We start from the raw sequence: 19128 nt of genomic DNA, 5'->3' as shown, positions 1-19128 counted from the left end.
AGTCCCTAAACCCACACTGACTGTGTCCCTTAATAGGTGACACAGGCTTAACACAGTCTCCCCCCACCCCCCCTTCTACAACCCCCTGGTACCGTACAGATACCTGGAGTCATTCAGGAGGGACCTGGCATCCACTGGCAGTGAGCTGCAGGCTGGAAAATGGCGCTGAATGCTGCTGGGTCCGCTCTGAGGAGAAGCTCTGCCCCCTCAATGGCGCTGTCTTCCCGCTCAATGAAGATTATACTGGCCGGAGGAATTTATGCTGGCCTGGATCCACAGACCCCAACAGGCTGCTTGTGGTCAGTATAGGGTCCGGAGCTGGCCCAGGGCGCCCCCCCCCCCCCCCCAGCGCCGCACTGCAGTACCGCTGAGCCTTCCTAACCGTGCTACTACCCTCTAGCCGCCTTCTTTACACTGTCCCCCCGCTTGCAAGGGGGGACAGTGACTCACTCGCCACACTTCAGTTCCCTGAGGGGGTGGTGGCTGGCTGCCGGGGCGAGCGTTCCCCTGCGGCCGGCGAGATCAGGCCCCTCTGGAGCTCAATGTCCAGTCAGCAGGGGCAGTGGCTCAAGACCCCGCAGGGCGGACACTGCTCCCCCCCCCCCAGTCCCACACTGCAGGGAGGCTGTCGCCAGCAGCCTCCCTGTAAAAAAATAAGCTCTGAAACAAAGAAAATAAACTTTTCCTAAGAGAACTCTGTAGAGCACCCCTAGCTGTGACCGGCTCCTCCGGGCACATTTTCTAAACTGAGTCTGGTAGGAGGGGCGTAGAGGGAGGAGCCAGCCGCACTATTAAACTCTTAAAGTGCCAATGGCTCCTGGTGGACCCGTCTATACCCCATGGTACTAATATGGACCCTAGTGTCCTCTAGGACTTAAGATAAATATTTATATCCCTCTGGAGATATGGGGGGTAATTCCAAGTTGATCGCAGCAGGATTTTTGATAGCAATTGGGCAAAACCATGTGCACTGTAGGGGAGGCAGATATAACATGTGTAGAGAGAGTAAGATTTGAGTGGGTTATTTTGTTTCTGTGCAGGGTAAATAAATACTGGCTGCTTTATTTTTACACTGCAAATTAGATTGCAGATTGAACACACCCCACCCAAATCTAACTCTCTCTGCACATGTTATATCTGCCTCCCCTGCAGTGCACATGGTTTTGCCCAATTGCTAACAAAAATCCTGCTGCGATCAACTTGGAATTACCCCCATGGTCTCCAGAACTGTACACAGTATACCAGATGAGGCTGTATCTGTGACTACAACATATTATAGCTCAGCTGATTTTGCATTTATTATTCCTTCCATTAAATTACTCTCTGCTGGGTTGTAGCAAATCTGTAAATCGGTTGATTAATTTGTAACATGGTAGCGCAAATACTGAGATCAGTTCACCGAGTGTAAAGTGCAACTGTTATAGGGGAAGCAGTCAGAATACCAACGCTGGAATCCCAACATCATTCTGAACACTGACACTGGCATCCAGAATAGGAGCACCATCCTGTCGCCGGGGGTTAGGGTTAGGCTGCGGGCAGTAGTACCGAGAGAGGGGGAGGGTGTACAGATAACCCAGGCATGCCAGGGGGCACAGGCCAGATCACACCAGTAGACATTTTTTTTTTTTTTTTGGGGGGGGGGGTAATTTTTTTTCTTTATTATAAATCAGTGGGCTGGCGAGCAGCATGTCGGTCCGCCAAGAGGAGGGATGTATGTATGTGTCACCTGGCTGTTTGTCCCTTGTCGTGGATGTCCCTCACAGCCACTTCCAGTCATAGCACCACTTCTAGGATCTCGTGAGATGATGACATCATCATCACCTCGTGAGTCAATTTCTGCAGCCAGCTCTGGATGGCCTCTTCACAATCCGCATGCTCCAGGCAGTGAGCAGGGACAGGGAGCTGGCTGGGAGTGGCACAGCTCAGGTCAGTTGTAAAAATCAGCAGCAGGGCTGGTCATCTTGTCGGGAGCTAACCTGTTAGGCTGTGACACTGTGAGTTGAGAACTGTGACTGTGAGTGACAGACGCAGCACTGTGGTGCTGAACAATTTATAAATTTTATATAAATCTTCTATAATACATGCATCCATATATCTATCTATCTATCTATCTATCTATCTATCTATATATATATATATATATATATATATATATAGAGAGAGAGGGAGAGAGTGCTATCTATTTATATTTCTATACAGATATAGATATATATATATAGATAGAGCGCTATCTATTTTTATATATATATATATATATATATATATATATATATATATATAGAGAGAGAGAGAGAGAGAGAGAGATAATATAATATTATATTATATTATACAGCCCTGGCTGTGGGGAGGGGGTGTTAGGGTTAGGCAACCCCCTCGGAGGGATAGGTTTAGGCACCTCTAGGGGGTGGTTAGGGTTAGGCACTAGGGGGGGAGGTTAGGGTTGGGCGGCGTGTAGGGAGGGTTCGGGGTGGGGAGAGTGGAGAACAACACGTACTCATCCCTGTCGGATTTTTAAACAGCGGGATCCCGTGCACCGGCATTACATACTGATCCCTGTTATAGGGCTTGTGAAACATTTATTGATACTTTTGAGTATTTTATTGTGACCTACAGTAGGCCAATAGAACCAAAATAAGACTTGAGATGGCAGTAATTACTATGCAAACCTTCCATTAATTTATCTAGAATAGGCTACTTCCGTTGTTTTAAATACCATTGATAAATTGAGAGGTTTAGCTAATACATTTGCTTTGTGTTCTTTATCACCAGGTTGTGACAAGGACGTCTTGATAAATATTCTTACCCAGCGCTGCAATGCACAAAGAATTATTATTGCTGAAGCCTATGGGAGTTTGAATGGCAGGGTATAACATTTTTAAGTGTATTTTTTATATTGCTGTATATTAGAATGATGTCTTATTTGCTATTAGTGCACTAATAATCTTGTTACTACAGTTGTTTTGCTTTTTAGCTGTTCTCTTAAATAATTGGCTAAAAGCCTAATACAGAAGTATTTAGCTTTTTCATAGTTTTATTTAAACTAATTACCTTTTCTAGATTAAATTACGAGCTCAACAGTGTTATAATGTACTGTAAGTAAAACCAAGGTGACAATGACTTCTTAAGCCTTCATACAGGAGTCCATTGAATTCAGTTTTTTGAACTTGGATATTAGCCACTTGGGGAGCTATTAAAATATTGCTCAGATCCAACAATTTGAAAAGTCTAAAAAAAAAATGATACATATGCACCCAGAGGGGCTGATGCCAAGTTGGTGGCAAAATGGGGTATAAATAACTTAAAAATGAAAGTGCATCAATATACAGAGCTCAAGATGTAGTTCAGTCGACAACATTGTTATGTGAATCTGGTTTATGCCAAGCACATATCAAACATGTACCGCCGACTCGTACCCATTTATTTAATGTGCAACAAATGCATTTTATATTGGTATCCATTGCCTGCATGTGTTTGCTACCTTGTAAACATGCCCTCACTGTACTTGGTCTGCATTAGAATGTCCCCAGTTCTGAACATCCATACACAGGAAGGCATAAGTGTCAGAATCGCACAGATCTGCATGGGAGCACAATACAAATTTGTGTTCGATACACTATGGCGAGTGGCATAGGCTTCACTCTGCATTAGCCCCATGGGATATAGATAGGTATGTTTTCAGTATATATGTTTTTTTATGTATAGTATATAGAAATGCGTACTGTGTGTGTATATACTGTACGCTGGAATCCCAACAGCCGGTAAAATGCCGACGGTCGCAATCCCAACCGAGGCCCAGTATCCCCACTCAGGGGGGGGGGGGGGGGGGGGAGCGGTCCACGTCTCTCCATGGGGGGGAATAGAATAGTGTGGTGAGCAAATCTTGCCACCGGACCTGATGTGTGACGAGCCCGTGAGGGGACTCCCTGCTGCCGGCACTCAGGTTGTATCAATAACTACTCAGACTACACCTCCACTTCCTTTTCATTCTCAAAACTGCACAGGAAATGTTTAAGGTAGCCATAGTTACAACATACACAATACATACAAAAATACAATACATAAAAAACATTGACTAAATACAACATTAGTAGATAGAACACACAGAAAAAAATAATAATAATAAAAATAAAAAAGTAATAAACTTATGAATCGTTTGTCTGTACTCCATGTACACTTAGAGATGGATTATAGATGGGTTGATCCATATCTTTGATCTATCAATATCGAATTCATTAATGGCATAACTGTGATAGCATACTCTAAAGGCCCGTACACACTGGTCGATATATCGGCCGTTCTCTTGAACGGCCGATATATCGCGGGACCGTCGGCCAGTGTGTACAGCCAATACGTCTGTGAACTCCGTCGTTCACAGACATATCGCGTCGGCCGCGCAGCACAGCCGACGGCCAATATATCTACCGATATATTGGCGCGTCGCTGTGTGTGTACGGGGCGGTTGGCCGACCGCCCGTAGACATGCTGCGGCGGCCGGCGGTGATTGACAGGTGAACTGGGCGGGCGCCCGCCCAGTTCATGACGTCGGTCCCCCGACGGATCGGGCAGTGTGTATGCACAGCACACTGCCCGATCCGTACATAGATATATCTGCAGATCAATTGATCTGCAGATATATCTACTAGTGTGTACCCACCTTTAGTTGGAAAAAAGACACTACATTATGCTAAATACAAATATATATTCATTATATTACAACTGTAATTCAATGTATATTACTATAGAAATGCTTGCATCCCTATGTTTTCATTGAGCCCTCTACCCTCTAGGGGTCAGGGAGATGAGACATAGAATCCATTCAGCCTCCTTCTGTAAAAGTTTAATAGATCTATCGCCGACCATAGGCGAGGAGGGGGGCACATGATCTATAATATGGTATCTTAGAGAAGAAAATAAGATTTTAAACCTACCGGTAAATCTTTTTCTCATAGTTCGTAGAGGATGCTGGGACTCCATAAGGACCATGGGGAATAGACGGGCTCGGCAGGAGACATGGGCACTTTAAGAAAGACTTTGGGTGTGCACTGGCTCCTCCCTCCATGCCCCTCCTCCAGACCTCAGTTAGAGAAACTGTGCCCAGAGGAGATGGACAGTACGAGGAAAGGATTTTTGTTAATCCAAGGGCAAGATTCATACCAGCCACACCAATTACACCGTATAACTTGTGATATACTACCCAGTTAACAGTATGAAAAACAACATAGCATCAGTCCAAGACCGATGAAACTATAACATAACCCTTATGTAAGCAATAACTATATACAAGTCTTGCAGAAGAAGTCCGCACTTGGGGCGGGCGCCCAGCATCCTCTACGGACTACGAGAAAAAGATTTACCGGTAGGTTTAAAATCTTATTTTCTCTAACTTCCTAGAGGATGCTGGGACTCCGTAAGGACCATGGGGATTATACCAAAGCCCCCAAACGGACGGGAGAGTGCGGATGACTCTGCAGCACCGATTGAGTAAACAGGAGGTCCTCCTCAGCCAGGGTATCAAACTTATAGAACTTTGCAAAGGTGTTTGACCCCGACCAAGTAGCAGCTCGGCACAGCTGTAGTGCCGAGACCCCTCGGGCAGCCACCCAAGAAGAGCCCACCTTACTAGTGGAATGGGTCTTAATCGATTTTGGTAACGGCAATCCTGCCATAGAATGTGCCTGCTGAATCGTGTTACAGATCCAGCGAGCAATAGTCTGCTTTGAAGCAGTGCCGCCAACTTTGTTGGCTGCATACAGGACAAACAGTGCTTCTGTTTTTCTGATCCTAGCCGTTCTGGACACATAAATTTTCAAAGCCCTGACCACATCAAGGGACTCGGAATCATCCAAGTCATGTGTAGCCACAGGCACGACAATAGGTTGGTTCATATGAAAGGATGAGACCACCTTAGGCAGGAATTGAGGACGGTACGCAATTCCGCTCTATCCATATGGAAAACCAGATAGGGGCTTTTATGTGATAAAGCCGCCAATTCCGAAACTCGCCTAGCCGAAGCCAAGGCTATCAACATGACCACCTTCCAGGTGAGATATTTCAACTCCACTGTCTTAAGTGGTTCAAACCAATGTGACTTAAGGAAACTTAACACCACGTTAAGGTCCCAAGGCGCCACCGGAGGTACAAAAGGAGGCTGAATATGCAGTACTCCCTTCACAAAAGTCTGTACTTCAGGTAATGAGGCCAATTCCTTTTGAAAGAAATTGGATAAGGCCGAAATCTGAACTTTTAATGGAGCCTAATTTTTGGCCCAAATTCACTCCAGTTTGCAGGAAGTGAAGAAAAACGGCCCAGGTGCAATTCTTCCATAGGAGCATTCCTGGCCTCACGCCAAGAAACATATTTTCGCCATATTCGGTGATAATGTTTAGACGTCACGTCATTCCTAGCCTTTATTAGCATAGGAATGACCTCATCCGGAATACCCTTTTCCGCTAGGATCCGGCGTTCAACTGCCATGCCGTCAAACGCAGCCGCGGTAAGTCTTAGAACAGACAGGGACCTTGTTGTAACAGGTCCTGCCTTAGAGGAAGAGGCCACGGATCTTCTGTGAGCATTTCTTGCAGATCCGGATACCAGGTTCTTCGTGGCCAATCTGGAACAATGAGAATTGTTCTCACTCCTCTTTTTCTTATTATCCTCAACATCTTGGGTATGAAAGGTAGAGGAGGAAACGCATATACCGACTGGAACACCCACGGTGTCACTAAGGCGTCCACAGCTACCGCCTGAGGGTCTCTTGACCTGGCGCAATACCTTTGTAGCTTTTTGTTGAGATGGGATGCCTTCATGTCTATTTGGGGTAGTCCCCACCGACTTGCAATCTGCACGAAGACTTCCCGATGAAGTCCCTACTTTCTCGGATGCAGATCGTGTCTGCTGAGGAAGTCTGCTTCCCAGTTGTCCACTCCCGGAATGAACACTGCTGACAGAGCGCTTACATGATTCTCCGCCCAGCGAAGAACTTTGGTGGCTTCCGCCATTGCCACTCTGCTCCTTGTGCCGCCTTGGCGGTTTACATGAGCTACTGCAGTGATGTTGTCTGACTGGATCAGAACTGGTCGATTGCAAAGTAAGATCTCCGCTTGACGTAGGGCGCTGTATATGGCCCTTAGTTCCAGGATGTTGATGTGAAGACAAGTCTCTTGACTTGACCAAAGTCCTTGGAAATTTCTTCCCTGTGTGACTGCTCCCCAACCTCGGAGGCTCGCGTCCGTGGTCACCAGGATCCAGTCCTGAATGCTGAACCTGCGGCCCTCTAGAAGGTGAGCACTGTTTTGCCACCACAGGAGATTGCAGATACGACCCGGACAATTTGTCCAATAGGTCCCATTGGAAGGCCCTTGCATGGAATCTGCCGTATGGAATGGCTTCATAAGTTGCCACCATCTTTCCCAGAACTGGAGTGCAATGATGTACTGACACTTGTTTTGGTTTCAACATTCATGACTAGAGTCATGAGTTCCTGCGCTTTTTCCTTCGGAAGAAAAACCCTTTTCTGGTCTGTGTCCAGAATCATGCCCAAAAAGGGCAGACGAGTTGTAGGATTCATCTTGGAATATTGAGAATCCAGCCGTGTCGCTGTAACACATTCCGTGAAAGTGATACGCTGCTCAGCAACTTCTCCCGTGATCTCGCTTTTATGAGGAGATCGTCCAAGTACTGGATAATTGTGACACCCTGCTTGCGCAGGAGCACCATCATTTCCGCCATTACCTTGGTGAAAATTCTCGGGGCCGTGGAAAGCCCAAACGGCAACGTCTGAAATCGGTAATGACAATCCTGTACCACAAATCTCATGTACGCCTGATGAGGAGGATATATGGGGACATGCAGGTATGCATCCTTTATGTCCAGAGATACCAAAAAATCTCCCCCTTCTAGGCTGGTGATGACCGCCCTGAGTGATTCCATCTTGAACTTGAACCGTTTGAAGTAAAGGTTTAGGGATTTTAAATTTAAAATGGGTCTGACCGAACCGTCCGGTTTCGTAACCACAAACAGAGTTGAGTAGTACCCCTGCCCTCTTTGAAGCAGGGGAACCTCTACCACCACTTGTTGCAGACACAATTTGTGAATCGCATGTAACACTATCTCCCTTTCCAGGGGTTGTTTCAGTAGGGCCGATTTGAAAAACCGGCGAGGAGGCACTTCTTCGAATTCCAGCCAGTAACCCTGGGAAACAATTTTTATTGCCCATGGATCTACCTGTGAGTGGAGCCAGACATGGCTGAACAGTCGAAGACGTGCCCTCACAGGAGCTGACTTCCTCAGGGGGGCCCCAGCGTCATGCGGTGGATTTAGCAGAGGCCTGTGAGGACTTCTGTTCCTGGGAACTAGTTGTGTTGTGCAGCTTTTTCCCTCTGCCCTTACCTCTGGCAAGAAAGGACGATCCACGCGCTCTCTTGCTTTTATTGGAACGAAAGGACTGCATTTGATAATGAGACGCTTTCTTAGATTGTGAGGGAATATATGGCAAAAAAAATTATTTACCTGCCGTAGCCGTGGGGACGAGATCTGAGATGCCCTCTCCGAACAATTCCTCACCCTTGTAAGGCAACAACTCCATATGCCCCTTTTAGTCGGCATCACCTGTCCATTGACTGTTCCACAGGACACGTCTAGCAGAAATCGACATAGCGTTGACTCTAGAACCCAGTAGACTAACATCTCTTTGGGCATGTCATATATATATATATATATATATATAAGACAACATCTTTAACATATAAATATATATATATATACTAGGGACAATAACATGGTATCCTTATCTAGGGTTTCAATCTCCGCTGATAAGGTATCAGTCTACGCTGCTACAGCGCTATAAACCCATGCCGACACAATCGCCGGTCTGAGTAGTGTACCAGAATGTGTGTAAATGGACTTCAAAGTACTTTTACTGCATGCTATCTGCAGGATCCCTGAGGTTAGCTGTAAAGTCAGCGCTACATTTTTGGGTAAACGTGTCAATGCCTTGTACACCGTAGGGGAAGATTCCCATCGTATCCTGGCCCCATTTAGGGAAAGGATACTCCCTGAGAATTCTTTTTGGGAAGCTGCAGCTTCTTGTCTGGAGATTCCCGCTCTTTTTCTTCATGAGAGGAGGGAAATTTACCTCAGCTTTCTTCCCCTTAAACATGTGTACCCTCGTGTCAGAGACAGATGAGTCATCAGTGATATGCAAAACATCTTTTATTACAATAATCATATATTGAATACTTTTCTGCCAGTTTTGGCTGTACTTTGCATTATCGTAGTCGACACTGGAGTCAGACTCCGTGTCGATATCAGTGTCTATTATTTTGGATAGTGAGCGTTGTGAGACTCTGAAGGTCTCTGTGACATAGGGACAGACATGGGTAGATTCCCTGTCTGTTCTCTAATCTTTTGTGTAATAAATTCATCTTAGCACTTAATTTCACATATCCAATCAGGCGTCGGCGTTGTCGACGGAGACACCACACACACACACATTTGCTCCATCTCCTCCCTAGGAGAGCCTTTTACCTCAGACATGTCGACACACACGTACCGACACACCACACACTCAGGGAATGCTCTTCTGAAGACAGTTCCCCCACAAGGCCCTTTGGAGAGACAGAGAGAGAGTATGCCAGCACACACCCCAGCGCAATATGACCCAGGCAAAACACATCAATTTAATGTTTACCCCCGTAGCGCTGTTATTATTATCTGCACCAAATTATGTGCCCCCCCCTCTTCTTTATATCCCTCTCTTCTACCATGGTATAAGCAGGGGAGAGTCCGGGGAGCTTCCTCTCAGCAGTGCTGTGGAGAAAAACATGGCACTGGTGAGTGCTGAGGGAGTAGCCCCGCCCCCTCGACGGTGGGCTTCAGTCCCGCTAAAAGTGTAAAATTGGCGGGGCTCATGCATATATACAGTGTCCAGCTGTATATATGCTCTCTTTTGCCAAATAAGAGGTTTATATTGCTGCTCAGGGCGCCCCCCCTGCGCCCTGCACCCAAACAGTGACTGCCGTTTGTGAGGTGTATGGGAGCAATGGCGCACAGCTGCAGTGCTGTGCGTTACCTCAGTGAAGATCAATGAAGTCTTCTGCCGCCTTTTGAAGCCTTCTTTCTTCTCATACTCACCCGGCTTCTTTCTTCTGGCTCTGTGAGGAGGACGGCGGCGCGGCTCTGGGACGAACGTCCAGTGCAAACCTGTGTTCCGACTCCCTCTGGAGCTAATGGTGTCCAGTAGCCTAAGAAGCAGAGCCTATCATTTAAGTAGGTCTGCTTCTCTCCCCTCAGTCCCTCGATGCAGGGAGTCTGTTGCCAGCAGTGCTCCCTGAAAATAAAAAACCTAACAAATATACTTTCTTAGCAGGAAACTCAGGAGAGCTCCCTGCAGTGCACCCATTCTCCTCTGGGCACAGTCTCAAACTGAGGTCTGGAGGAGGGGCATGGAGGGAGGAGCCAGTGCACACCCAAAGTCTTTCTTAAAGTGCCCATGTCTCCTGCGGAGCCCGTCTATTCCCCATGGTCCTTACGGAGTCCCAGCATCCTCTAGGACGTTAGAGAAAGATTGTTTGGTGTGCCACTGGCTGGATACTTGATCCAGTGTTGATGGCAGCACTTTTGGCTGTGCGATGTTGTGCCATTCTTTCATGAAATGTGACCTCGGCATTACCTACATAGATTTTTGAGCATGGACATGGAGCATGAGCAATGTAGTGTAATTTTTCCAACTTAGAGTATGCAATCACAGTTATGCCATTTAATGAATATGATATTCATAGATCAAAGAGATGGCTCAACCCATCTATAATCCATCTCTAAGTGTACGTGAAGTACAGACAGACAATTCATCATTTTATTACCTTTTTTATTATTTTTTCTATGTTTTCTATCTTTTAATGTTGTATTTAGTCGATGTTTTTTATGTACTGTATTTTTGTATGTATTGTATATGTTGTAACTATGGCTACCTTAAACATTTCCTGTGCAGTTTTGAGAATGAAAAGGAACTGGAGGTGTGGCCAGCATTGCTAATTTAGGTGGAGGTATATAAAGATGTGACAATTTTTTGTATTGTATTCATTTAGCTTGATAAAAGTGCTGCCAAGTGCTGAAACGTTGCCTACCAAGCTGTAGTCTGAGACACTCTGAGTAGCTATTGATACATCCCTAGTGCCTCCACTAGAGGATATGTAACACACAGCCCCTGGGCTGAAATTGTGGAGGGCACCGGGTACAGTTTCCTGTTGTTTACCTATGAGTGCCGGATCTTGGAATATGTGGGAAATATATATATATATATATATATATATATATATATTATAGTTCAAGGGTATTTCGGCGGCACTCAGTCAGACTTGTACGGCTGAAGTATAACCAAGTAATTACTAGAGATGAGCGCCTGAAATTTTTCGGGTTTTGTGTTTTGGTTTTGGGTTCGGTTCCGCGGACGTGTTTTGGGTTCGACCGCGTTTTGGCAAAACCTCACCGAATTTTTTTTGTCGGATTCGGGTGTGTTTTGGATTCGGGTGGTTTTTTCAAAAAACCCTAAAAAACAGCTTAAATCATAGAATTTGGGGGTAATTTTGATCCCAAAGTATTATTAACCTCAAAAAACATAATTTACACTCATTTTCAGCCTATTCTGAACACATCACACCTCACAATATTATTTTTAGTCCTAAAATTTGCACCGAGGTCGCTGTGTGAGTAAGATAAGCGACCCTAGTGGCCGACACAAACACCGGGCCCATCTAGGAGTGGCACTGCAGTGTCACGCAGGATGTCCCTTCCAAAAAACCCTCCCCAAACAGCACATGACGCAAAGAAAAAAAGAGGCGCAATGAGGTAGCTGACTGTGTGAGAAAGATAAGCGACCCTAGTGGCCGACACAAACACCGGGCCCATCTAGGAGTGGCACTGCAGTGTCACGCAGGATGTCCCTTCCAAAAAACCCTCCCCAAACAGCACATGACGCAAAGAAAAAAAGAGGCGCAATGAGGTAGCTGTGTGAGAAAGATAAGCGACCCTAGTGGCCGACACAAACACCGGGCCCATCTAGGAGTGGCACTGCAGTGTCACGCAGGATGTCCCTTCCAAAAAACCCTCCCCAAACAGCACATGACGCAAAGAAAAAAAGAGGCGCAATGAGGTAGCTGTGTGAGTAAGATTAGCGACCCTAGTGGCCGACACAAACACCGGGCCCATCTAGGAGTGGCACTGCAGTGTCACGCAGGATGGCCCTTCCAAAAAACCCTCCCCAAACAGCACATGACGCAAAGAAAAAAAGAGGCGCAATGAGGTAGCTGACTGTGTGAGTAAGATTAGCGACCCTAGTGGCCGACACAAACACCGGGCACATCTAGGAGTGGCACTGCAGTGTCACGCAGGATGTCCCTTCCAAAAAACCCTCCCCAAACAGCACATGACGCAAAGAAAAAAAGAGGCGCAATGAGGTAGCTGTGTGAGTAAGATTAGCGACCCTAGTGGCCGACACAAACACCGGGCCCATCTAGGAGTGGCACTGCAGTGTCACGCAGGATGTCCCTTCCAAAAAACCCTCCCCAATCAGCACATGATGCAAAGAAAAAGAAAAGAAAAAAGAGGTGCAAGATGGAATTATCCTTGGGCCCTCCCACCCACCCTTATGTTGTATAAACAAAACAGGACATGCACACTTTAACCAACCCATAATTTCAGTGACAGGGTCTGCCACACGACTGTGACTGATATGACGGGTTGGTTTGGACCCCCCCCAAAAAAGAAGCAATTAATCTCTCCTTGCACAAACTGGCTCTACAGAGGCAAGATGTCCACCTCATCTTCACCCTCCGATATATCACCGTGTACATCCCCCTCCTCACAGATTATCAATTCGTCCCCACTGGAATCCACCATCTCAGCTCCCTGTGTACTTTGTGGAGGCAATTGCTGCTGGTCAATGTCTCCGCGGAGGAATTGATTATAATTCATTTTAATGAACATCATCTTCTCCACATTTTCTGGATGTAACCTCGTACGCCGATTGCTGACAAGGTGAGCGGCGGCACTAAACACTCTTTCGGAGTACACACTTGTGGGAGGGCAACTTAGGTAGAATAAAGCCAGTTTGTGCAAGGGCCTCCAAATTGCCTCTTTTTCCTGCCAGTATAAGTACGGACTGTGTGACGTGCCTACTTGGATGCGGTCACTCATATAATCCTCCACCATTCTATCAATGTTGAGAGAATCATATGCAGTGACAGTAGACGACATGTCCGTAATCGTTGTCAGGTCCTTCAGTCCGGACCAGATGTCAGCATCAGCAGTCGCTCCAGACTGCCCTGCATCACCGCCAGCGGGTGGGCTCGGAATTCTGAGCCTTTTCCTCGCACCCCCAGTTGCGGGAGAATGTGAAGGAGGAGATGTTGACAGGTCGCGTTCCGCTTGACTTGACAATTTTGTCACCAGCAGGTCTTTCAACCCCAGCAGACCTGTGTCTGCCGGAAAGAGAGATCCAAGGTAGGCTTTAAATCTAGGATCGAGCACGGTGGCCAAAATGTAGTGCTCTGATTTCAACAGATTGACCACCCGTGAATCCTTGTTAAGCGAATTAAGGGCTGCATCCACAAGTCCCACATGCCTAGCGGAATCGCTCCGTGTTAGCTCCTTCTTCAATGCCTCCAGCTTCTTCTGCAAAAGCCTGATGAGGGGAATGACCTGACTCAGGCTGGCAGTGTCTGAACTGACTTCACGTGTGGCAAGTTCAAAGGGCATCAGAACCTTGCACAACGTTGAAATCATTCTCCACTGCACTTGAGACAGGTGCATTCCATCTCCTATATCGTGCTCAATTGTATAGGCTTGAATGGCCTTTTGCTGCTCCTCCAACCTCTGAAGCATATAGAGGGTTGAATTCCACCTCGTTACCACTTCTTGCTTCAGATGATGGCAGGGCAGGTTCAGTAGTTTTTGGTGGTGCTCCAGTCTTCTGTACGTGGTGCCTGTACGCCGAAAGTGTCCCGCAATTTTTCTGGCCACCGACAGCATCTCTTGCACGCCCCTGTCGTTTTTTAAAAAATTCTGCACCACCAAATTCAAGGTATGTGCAAAACATGGGACGTGCTGGAATTTGCCCATATTTAATGCACACACAATATTGCTGGCGTTGTCCGATGCCACAAATCCACAGGAGAGTCCAATTGGGGTAAGCCATTCCGCGATGATCTTCCTCAGTTGCCGTAAGAGGTTTTCAGCTGTGTGCGTATTCTGGAAAGCGGTGATACAAAGCGTAGCCTGCCTAGGAAAGAGTTGGCGTTTGCGAGATGCTGCTACTGGTGCCGCCGCTGCTGTTCTTGCGGCGGGAGTCCATACATCTACCCAGTGGGCTGTCACAGTCATATAGTCCTGACCCTGCCCTGCTCCACTTGTCCACATGTCCGTGGTTAAGTGGACATTGGGTACAACTGCATTTTTTAGGACACTGGTGAGTCTTTTTCTGACGTCCGTGTACATTCTCGGTATCGCCTGCCTAGAGAAGTGGAACCTAGATGGTATTTGGTAACGGGGGCACACTGCCTCAATAAATTGTCTAGTTCCCTGTGAACTAACGGCGGATACCGGACGCACGTCTAACACCAACATAGTTGTCAAGGACTCAGTTATCCGCTTTGCAGTAGGATGACTGCTGTGATATTTCATCTTCCTCGCAAAGGACTGTTGAACAGTCAATTGCTTACTGGAAGTAGTACAAGTGGGCTTACGACTTCCCCTCTGGGATGACCATCGACTCCCAGCGGCAACAACAGCAGCGCCAGCAGCAGTAGGCGTTACACGCAAGGATGCATCGGAGGAATCCCAGGCAGGAGAGGACTCGTCAGACTTGCCAGTGACATGGCCTGCAGGACTATTGGCATTCCTGGGGAAGGAGGAAATTGACACTGAGGGAGTTGGTGGGGTGGTTTGCGTGAGCTTGGTTACAAGAGGAAGGGATTTACTGGTCAGTGGACTGCTTCCGCTGTCACCCAAAGTTTTTGAACTTGTCACTGACTTATTATGAATGCGCTGCAGGTGACGTATAAGGGAGGATGTTCCGAGGTGGTTAACGTCCTTACCCCTACTTATTACAGCTTGACAAAGGGAACACACGGCTTGACACCTGTTGTCCGCATTTCTGGTGAAATACCTCCACACCGAAGAGCTGATTTTTTTGGTATTTTCACCTGGCATGTCAACGGCCATATTCCTCCCACGGACAACAGGTGTCTCCCCGGGTGCCTGACTTAAACAAACCACCTCACCATCAGAATCCTCCTGGTCAATTTCCTCCCCAGCGCCAGCAACACCCATATCCTCCTCATCCTGGTGTACTTCAACACTGACATCTTCAATCTGACTATCAGGAACTGGACTGCGGGTGCTCCTTCCAGCACTTGCAGGGGGCATGCAAATAGTGGAAGGCGCATGCTCTTCACGTCCAGTGTTGGGAAGGTCAGGCATCGCAAACGACACAATTGGACTCTCCTTGTGGATTTGGGATTTCAAAGAACGCACAGTTCTTTGCGGTGCTTTTGCCAGCTTGAGTCTTTTCAGTTTTCTAGCGAGAGGCTGAGTGCTTCCATCCTCATGTGAAGCTGAACCACTAGCCATGAACATAGGCCAGGGCCTCAGCCGTTCCTTGCCACTCCGTGTGGTAAATGGCATATTGGCAAGTTTACGCTTCTCCTCCGACAATTTTATTTTAGGTTTTGGAGTCCTTTTTTTTCTGATATTTGGTGTTTTGGATTTGACATGCTCTGTACTATGACATTGGGCATCGGCCTTGGCAGACGACGTTGCTGGCATTTCATCGTCTCGGCCATGACTAGTGGCAGCAGCTTCAGCACGAGGTGGAAGTGGATCTTGATCTTTCCCTAATTTTGGAACCTCAACTTTTTTGTTCTCCATATTTTATAGGCAGAACTAAAAGGCACCTCAGGTAAACAATGGAGATGGATGGATTGGATACTAGTATACAATTATGGACGGACTGCCACGGTTAGGTGGTATAAAAAAACCACGGTTAGGTGGTATATATTATAATAATAATACAATTATGGATGGACGGACTGCCTGCCGACTGCCGACACAGAGGTAGCCACAGCCGTGAACTACCGCACTGTACACTGGTTGATAAAGAGATAGTAGTATACTCGTAACAACTAGTATGACACTATGACGACGGTATAAAGAAAGAAAAAAAAATACCACGGTTAGGTGGTATATATTATAATAATAATACAATTATGGATGGACGGACTGCCTGCCGACTGCCGACACAGAGGTAGCCACAGCCGTGAACTACCGCACTGTACACTGGTTGATAAAGAGATAGTAGTATACTCGTAACAACTAGTATGACACTATGACGACGGTATAAAGAAAGAAAAAAAAATACCACAGTTAGGTGGTATATATTATAATAATAATACAATTATGGATGGACGGACTGCCTGCCGACTGCCGACACAGAGGTAGCCACAGCCGTGAACTACCGCACTGTACACTGGTTGATAAAGAGATAGTAGTATACTCGTAACAACTAGTATGACACTATGACGACGGTATAAAGAAAGAAAAAAAAATACCACGGTTAGGTGGTATATATTATAATAATAATACAATTATGGATGGACGGACTGCCTGCCGACTGCCGACACAGAGGTAGCCACAGCCGTGAACTACCGCACTGTACACTGGTTGATAAAGAGATAGTAGTATACTCGTAACAACTAGTATGACACTATGACGACGGTATAAAGAATGAAAAAAAAACCACGGTTAGGTGGTATATATTATAATAATAATACAATTATGGATGGACGGACTGCCTGCCGACTGCCGACACAGAGGTAGCCACAGCCGTGAACTACCGCACTGTACACTGGTTGATAAAGAGATAGTAGTATACTCGTAACAACTAGTATGACACTATGACGACGGTATAAAGAATGAAAAAAAAACCACGGTTAGGTGGTATATATTATAATAATAATACAATTATGGATGGACGGACTGCCTGTCGACTGCCGACACAGAGGTAGCCACAGCCGTGAACTACCGCACTGTACACTGGTTGATAAAGAGATAGTAGTATACTCGTAACAACTAGTATGACACTATGACGACGGTATAAAGAATGAAAAAAAAACCACGGTTAGGTGGTATATATTATAATAATAATACAATTATGGATGGACGGACTGCCTGCCGACTGCCGACACAGAGGTAGCCACAGCCGTGAACTACCGCACTGTACACTGGTTGATAAAGAGATAGTAGTATACTCGTAACAACTAGTATGACACTATGACGACGGTATAAAGAATGAAAAAAAAACCACGGTTAGGTGGTATATATTATAATAATAATACAATTATGGATGGACGGACTGCCTGCCGACTGCCGACACAGAGGTAGCCACAGCCGTGAACTACCGCACTGTACACTGGTTGATAAAGAGATAGTAGTATACTCGTAACAACTAGTATGACACTATGACGGTATAAAGAATGAAAAAAAAACCACGGTTAGGTGGTATATATTATAATAATAATACAATTATGGATGGACGGACTGCCTGCCGACTGCCGACACAGAGGTAGCCACAGCCGTGAACTACCGCACTGTACACTGGTTGATAAAGAGATAGTAGTATACTCGTAACAACTAGTATGACACTATGACGACGGTATAAAGAAAGAAAAAAAAATACCACGGTTAGGTGGTATATATTGTAATACAATTATGGATGGACGGACTGCCTGCCGAGTTCCGACTGCCGACACAGAGGTAGCCACAGCCGTGAACTACCGCACTGTACTGTGTCTGCTGCTAATATAGACTGGTTGATAAAGAGATAGTATACAATACATACAACAATATACTACTATACTGGTGGTCAGGCACTGGTCACCACTAGTCACACTGGCAGTGGCACTCCGGCAGCAAAAGTGTGCACTGTTTAATTTTAAATTAATATAATATTATGTACTCCTGGGGGCTCCTGCTATAACAACCTGCAGTGCTCCCCAGTCTCCCCCACAATTATTATAAGCTTTGCCTTTTATACATTGATGTGCAGCACACTGGGCTGAGCTGAGTGCACACAGACTGAGTCACACTGTGTGACTGGCTGCTGCTGTGTATCGTTTTTTTTCAGGCAGAGAACGGATATAGCAGAGAACGGATATATTATATTAAAATAAATAAAAGTTAACTAACAACAACTGCACTGGTCACTGTGGTAAACTCTGTCTGACTCTGCACAATCTCTCTCTCTCTTCTAATCTAATTTCTAATGGAGAGGACGCCAGCCACGTCCTCTCCCTATCAATCTCAATGCACGTGTGAAAATGGCGGCGACGCGCGGCTCCTTATATAGAATCCGAGTCTCGCGAGAATCCGACAGCGTCATGATGACGTTCGGGCGCGCTCGGGTTAACCGAGCAAGGCGGGAGGATCCGAGTCTGCTCGGACCCGTGAAAAAAACATGAAGTTCGTGCGGGTTCGGTTTCAGAGAAACCGAACCCGCTCATCTCTAGTAATTACTTGGTTATACTTCAGCCGTATAAGTCTGACTGATTGCCGCCGAAATACCCTTGAACTGCATAGTGCAACTGAGTTTTCACCGGGAGGGCACCGCAGCAGCTGTATTAACAGAGAGGAGTGCCGGGCCGATTGGTAACATATATATATATATATATATATATATATATATATCATTGCATATATATCCACACTCCCTTAAAAAGAGCAATCGCTGGGGTGACAATCCTGGAATAAGTGAGTCCACCGTTAAAATCACTTCCACTATAGTCAAACAAGTCAGGAGCACTCACCAGTCTTCAAATTCATGCACTTTAATTTAGAGCAGCATTTCAGTGCAAAGTAAAGCAGCAGCGACGTTTCGGTCCTTACCAGGACCTTTGTCAAGCTAACCATGCAATGGTCAAAACAGACATATATACCCCATAATCGCACCCACCAAACCAATTAAACAATTAATCACCTTAACCCTTAATAAAACCAAGTGCTCACCAAGCACATATAAAAACAATCTGGTCATCAGTACACACTAATCAGATCACATCAGTATCCACAGTATGTGTTACA

The 19128-nt window shown here is 46.1% G+C and overlaps 1 protein-coding gene across 1 annotated transcript in view; it reads left to right on the top strand.

The window, feature by feature from the left end:
- LOC134974150 (annexin A10-like) overlaps positions 1–19128 on the top strand; it is a 239325-nt gene that overhangs the window by 83821 nt on the left and 136376 nt on the right. Inside the window, exon 3 of the mRNA XM_063946507.1 lies at positions 2770–2864. Within this exon, the coding sequence (XP_063802577.1) occupies positions 2770–2864 (95 nt within the window). The remainder of the gene's footprint in view (positions 1–2769; positions 2865–19128) is intronic.

The sequence above is a fragment of the Pseudophryne corroboree genome, chromosome 1 (assembly GCF_028390025.1).
Source record: "Pseudophryne corroboree isolate aPseCor3 chromosome 1, aPseCor3.hap2, whole genome shotgun sequence".
Lineage (NCBI taxonomy): Eukaryota > Metazoa > Chordata > Amphibia > Anura > Myobatrachidae > Pseudophryne > Pseudophryne corroboree.
Note: the sequence above shows the minus strand (reverse complement) of the source record. Positions and strands in the feature narration are given on the sequence as shown.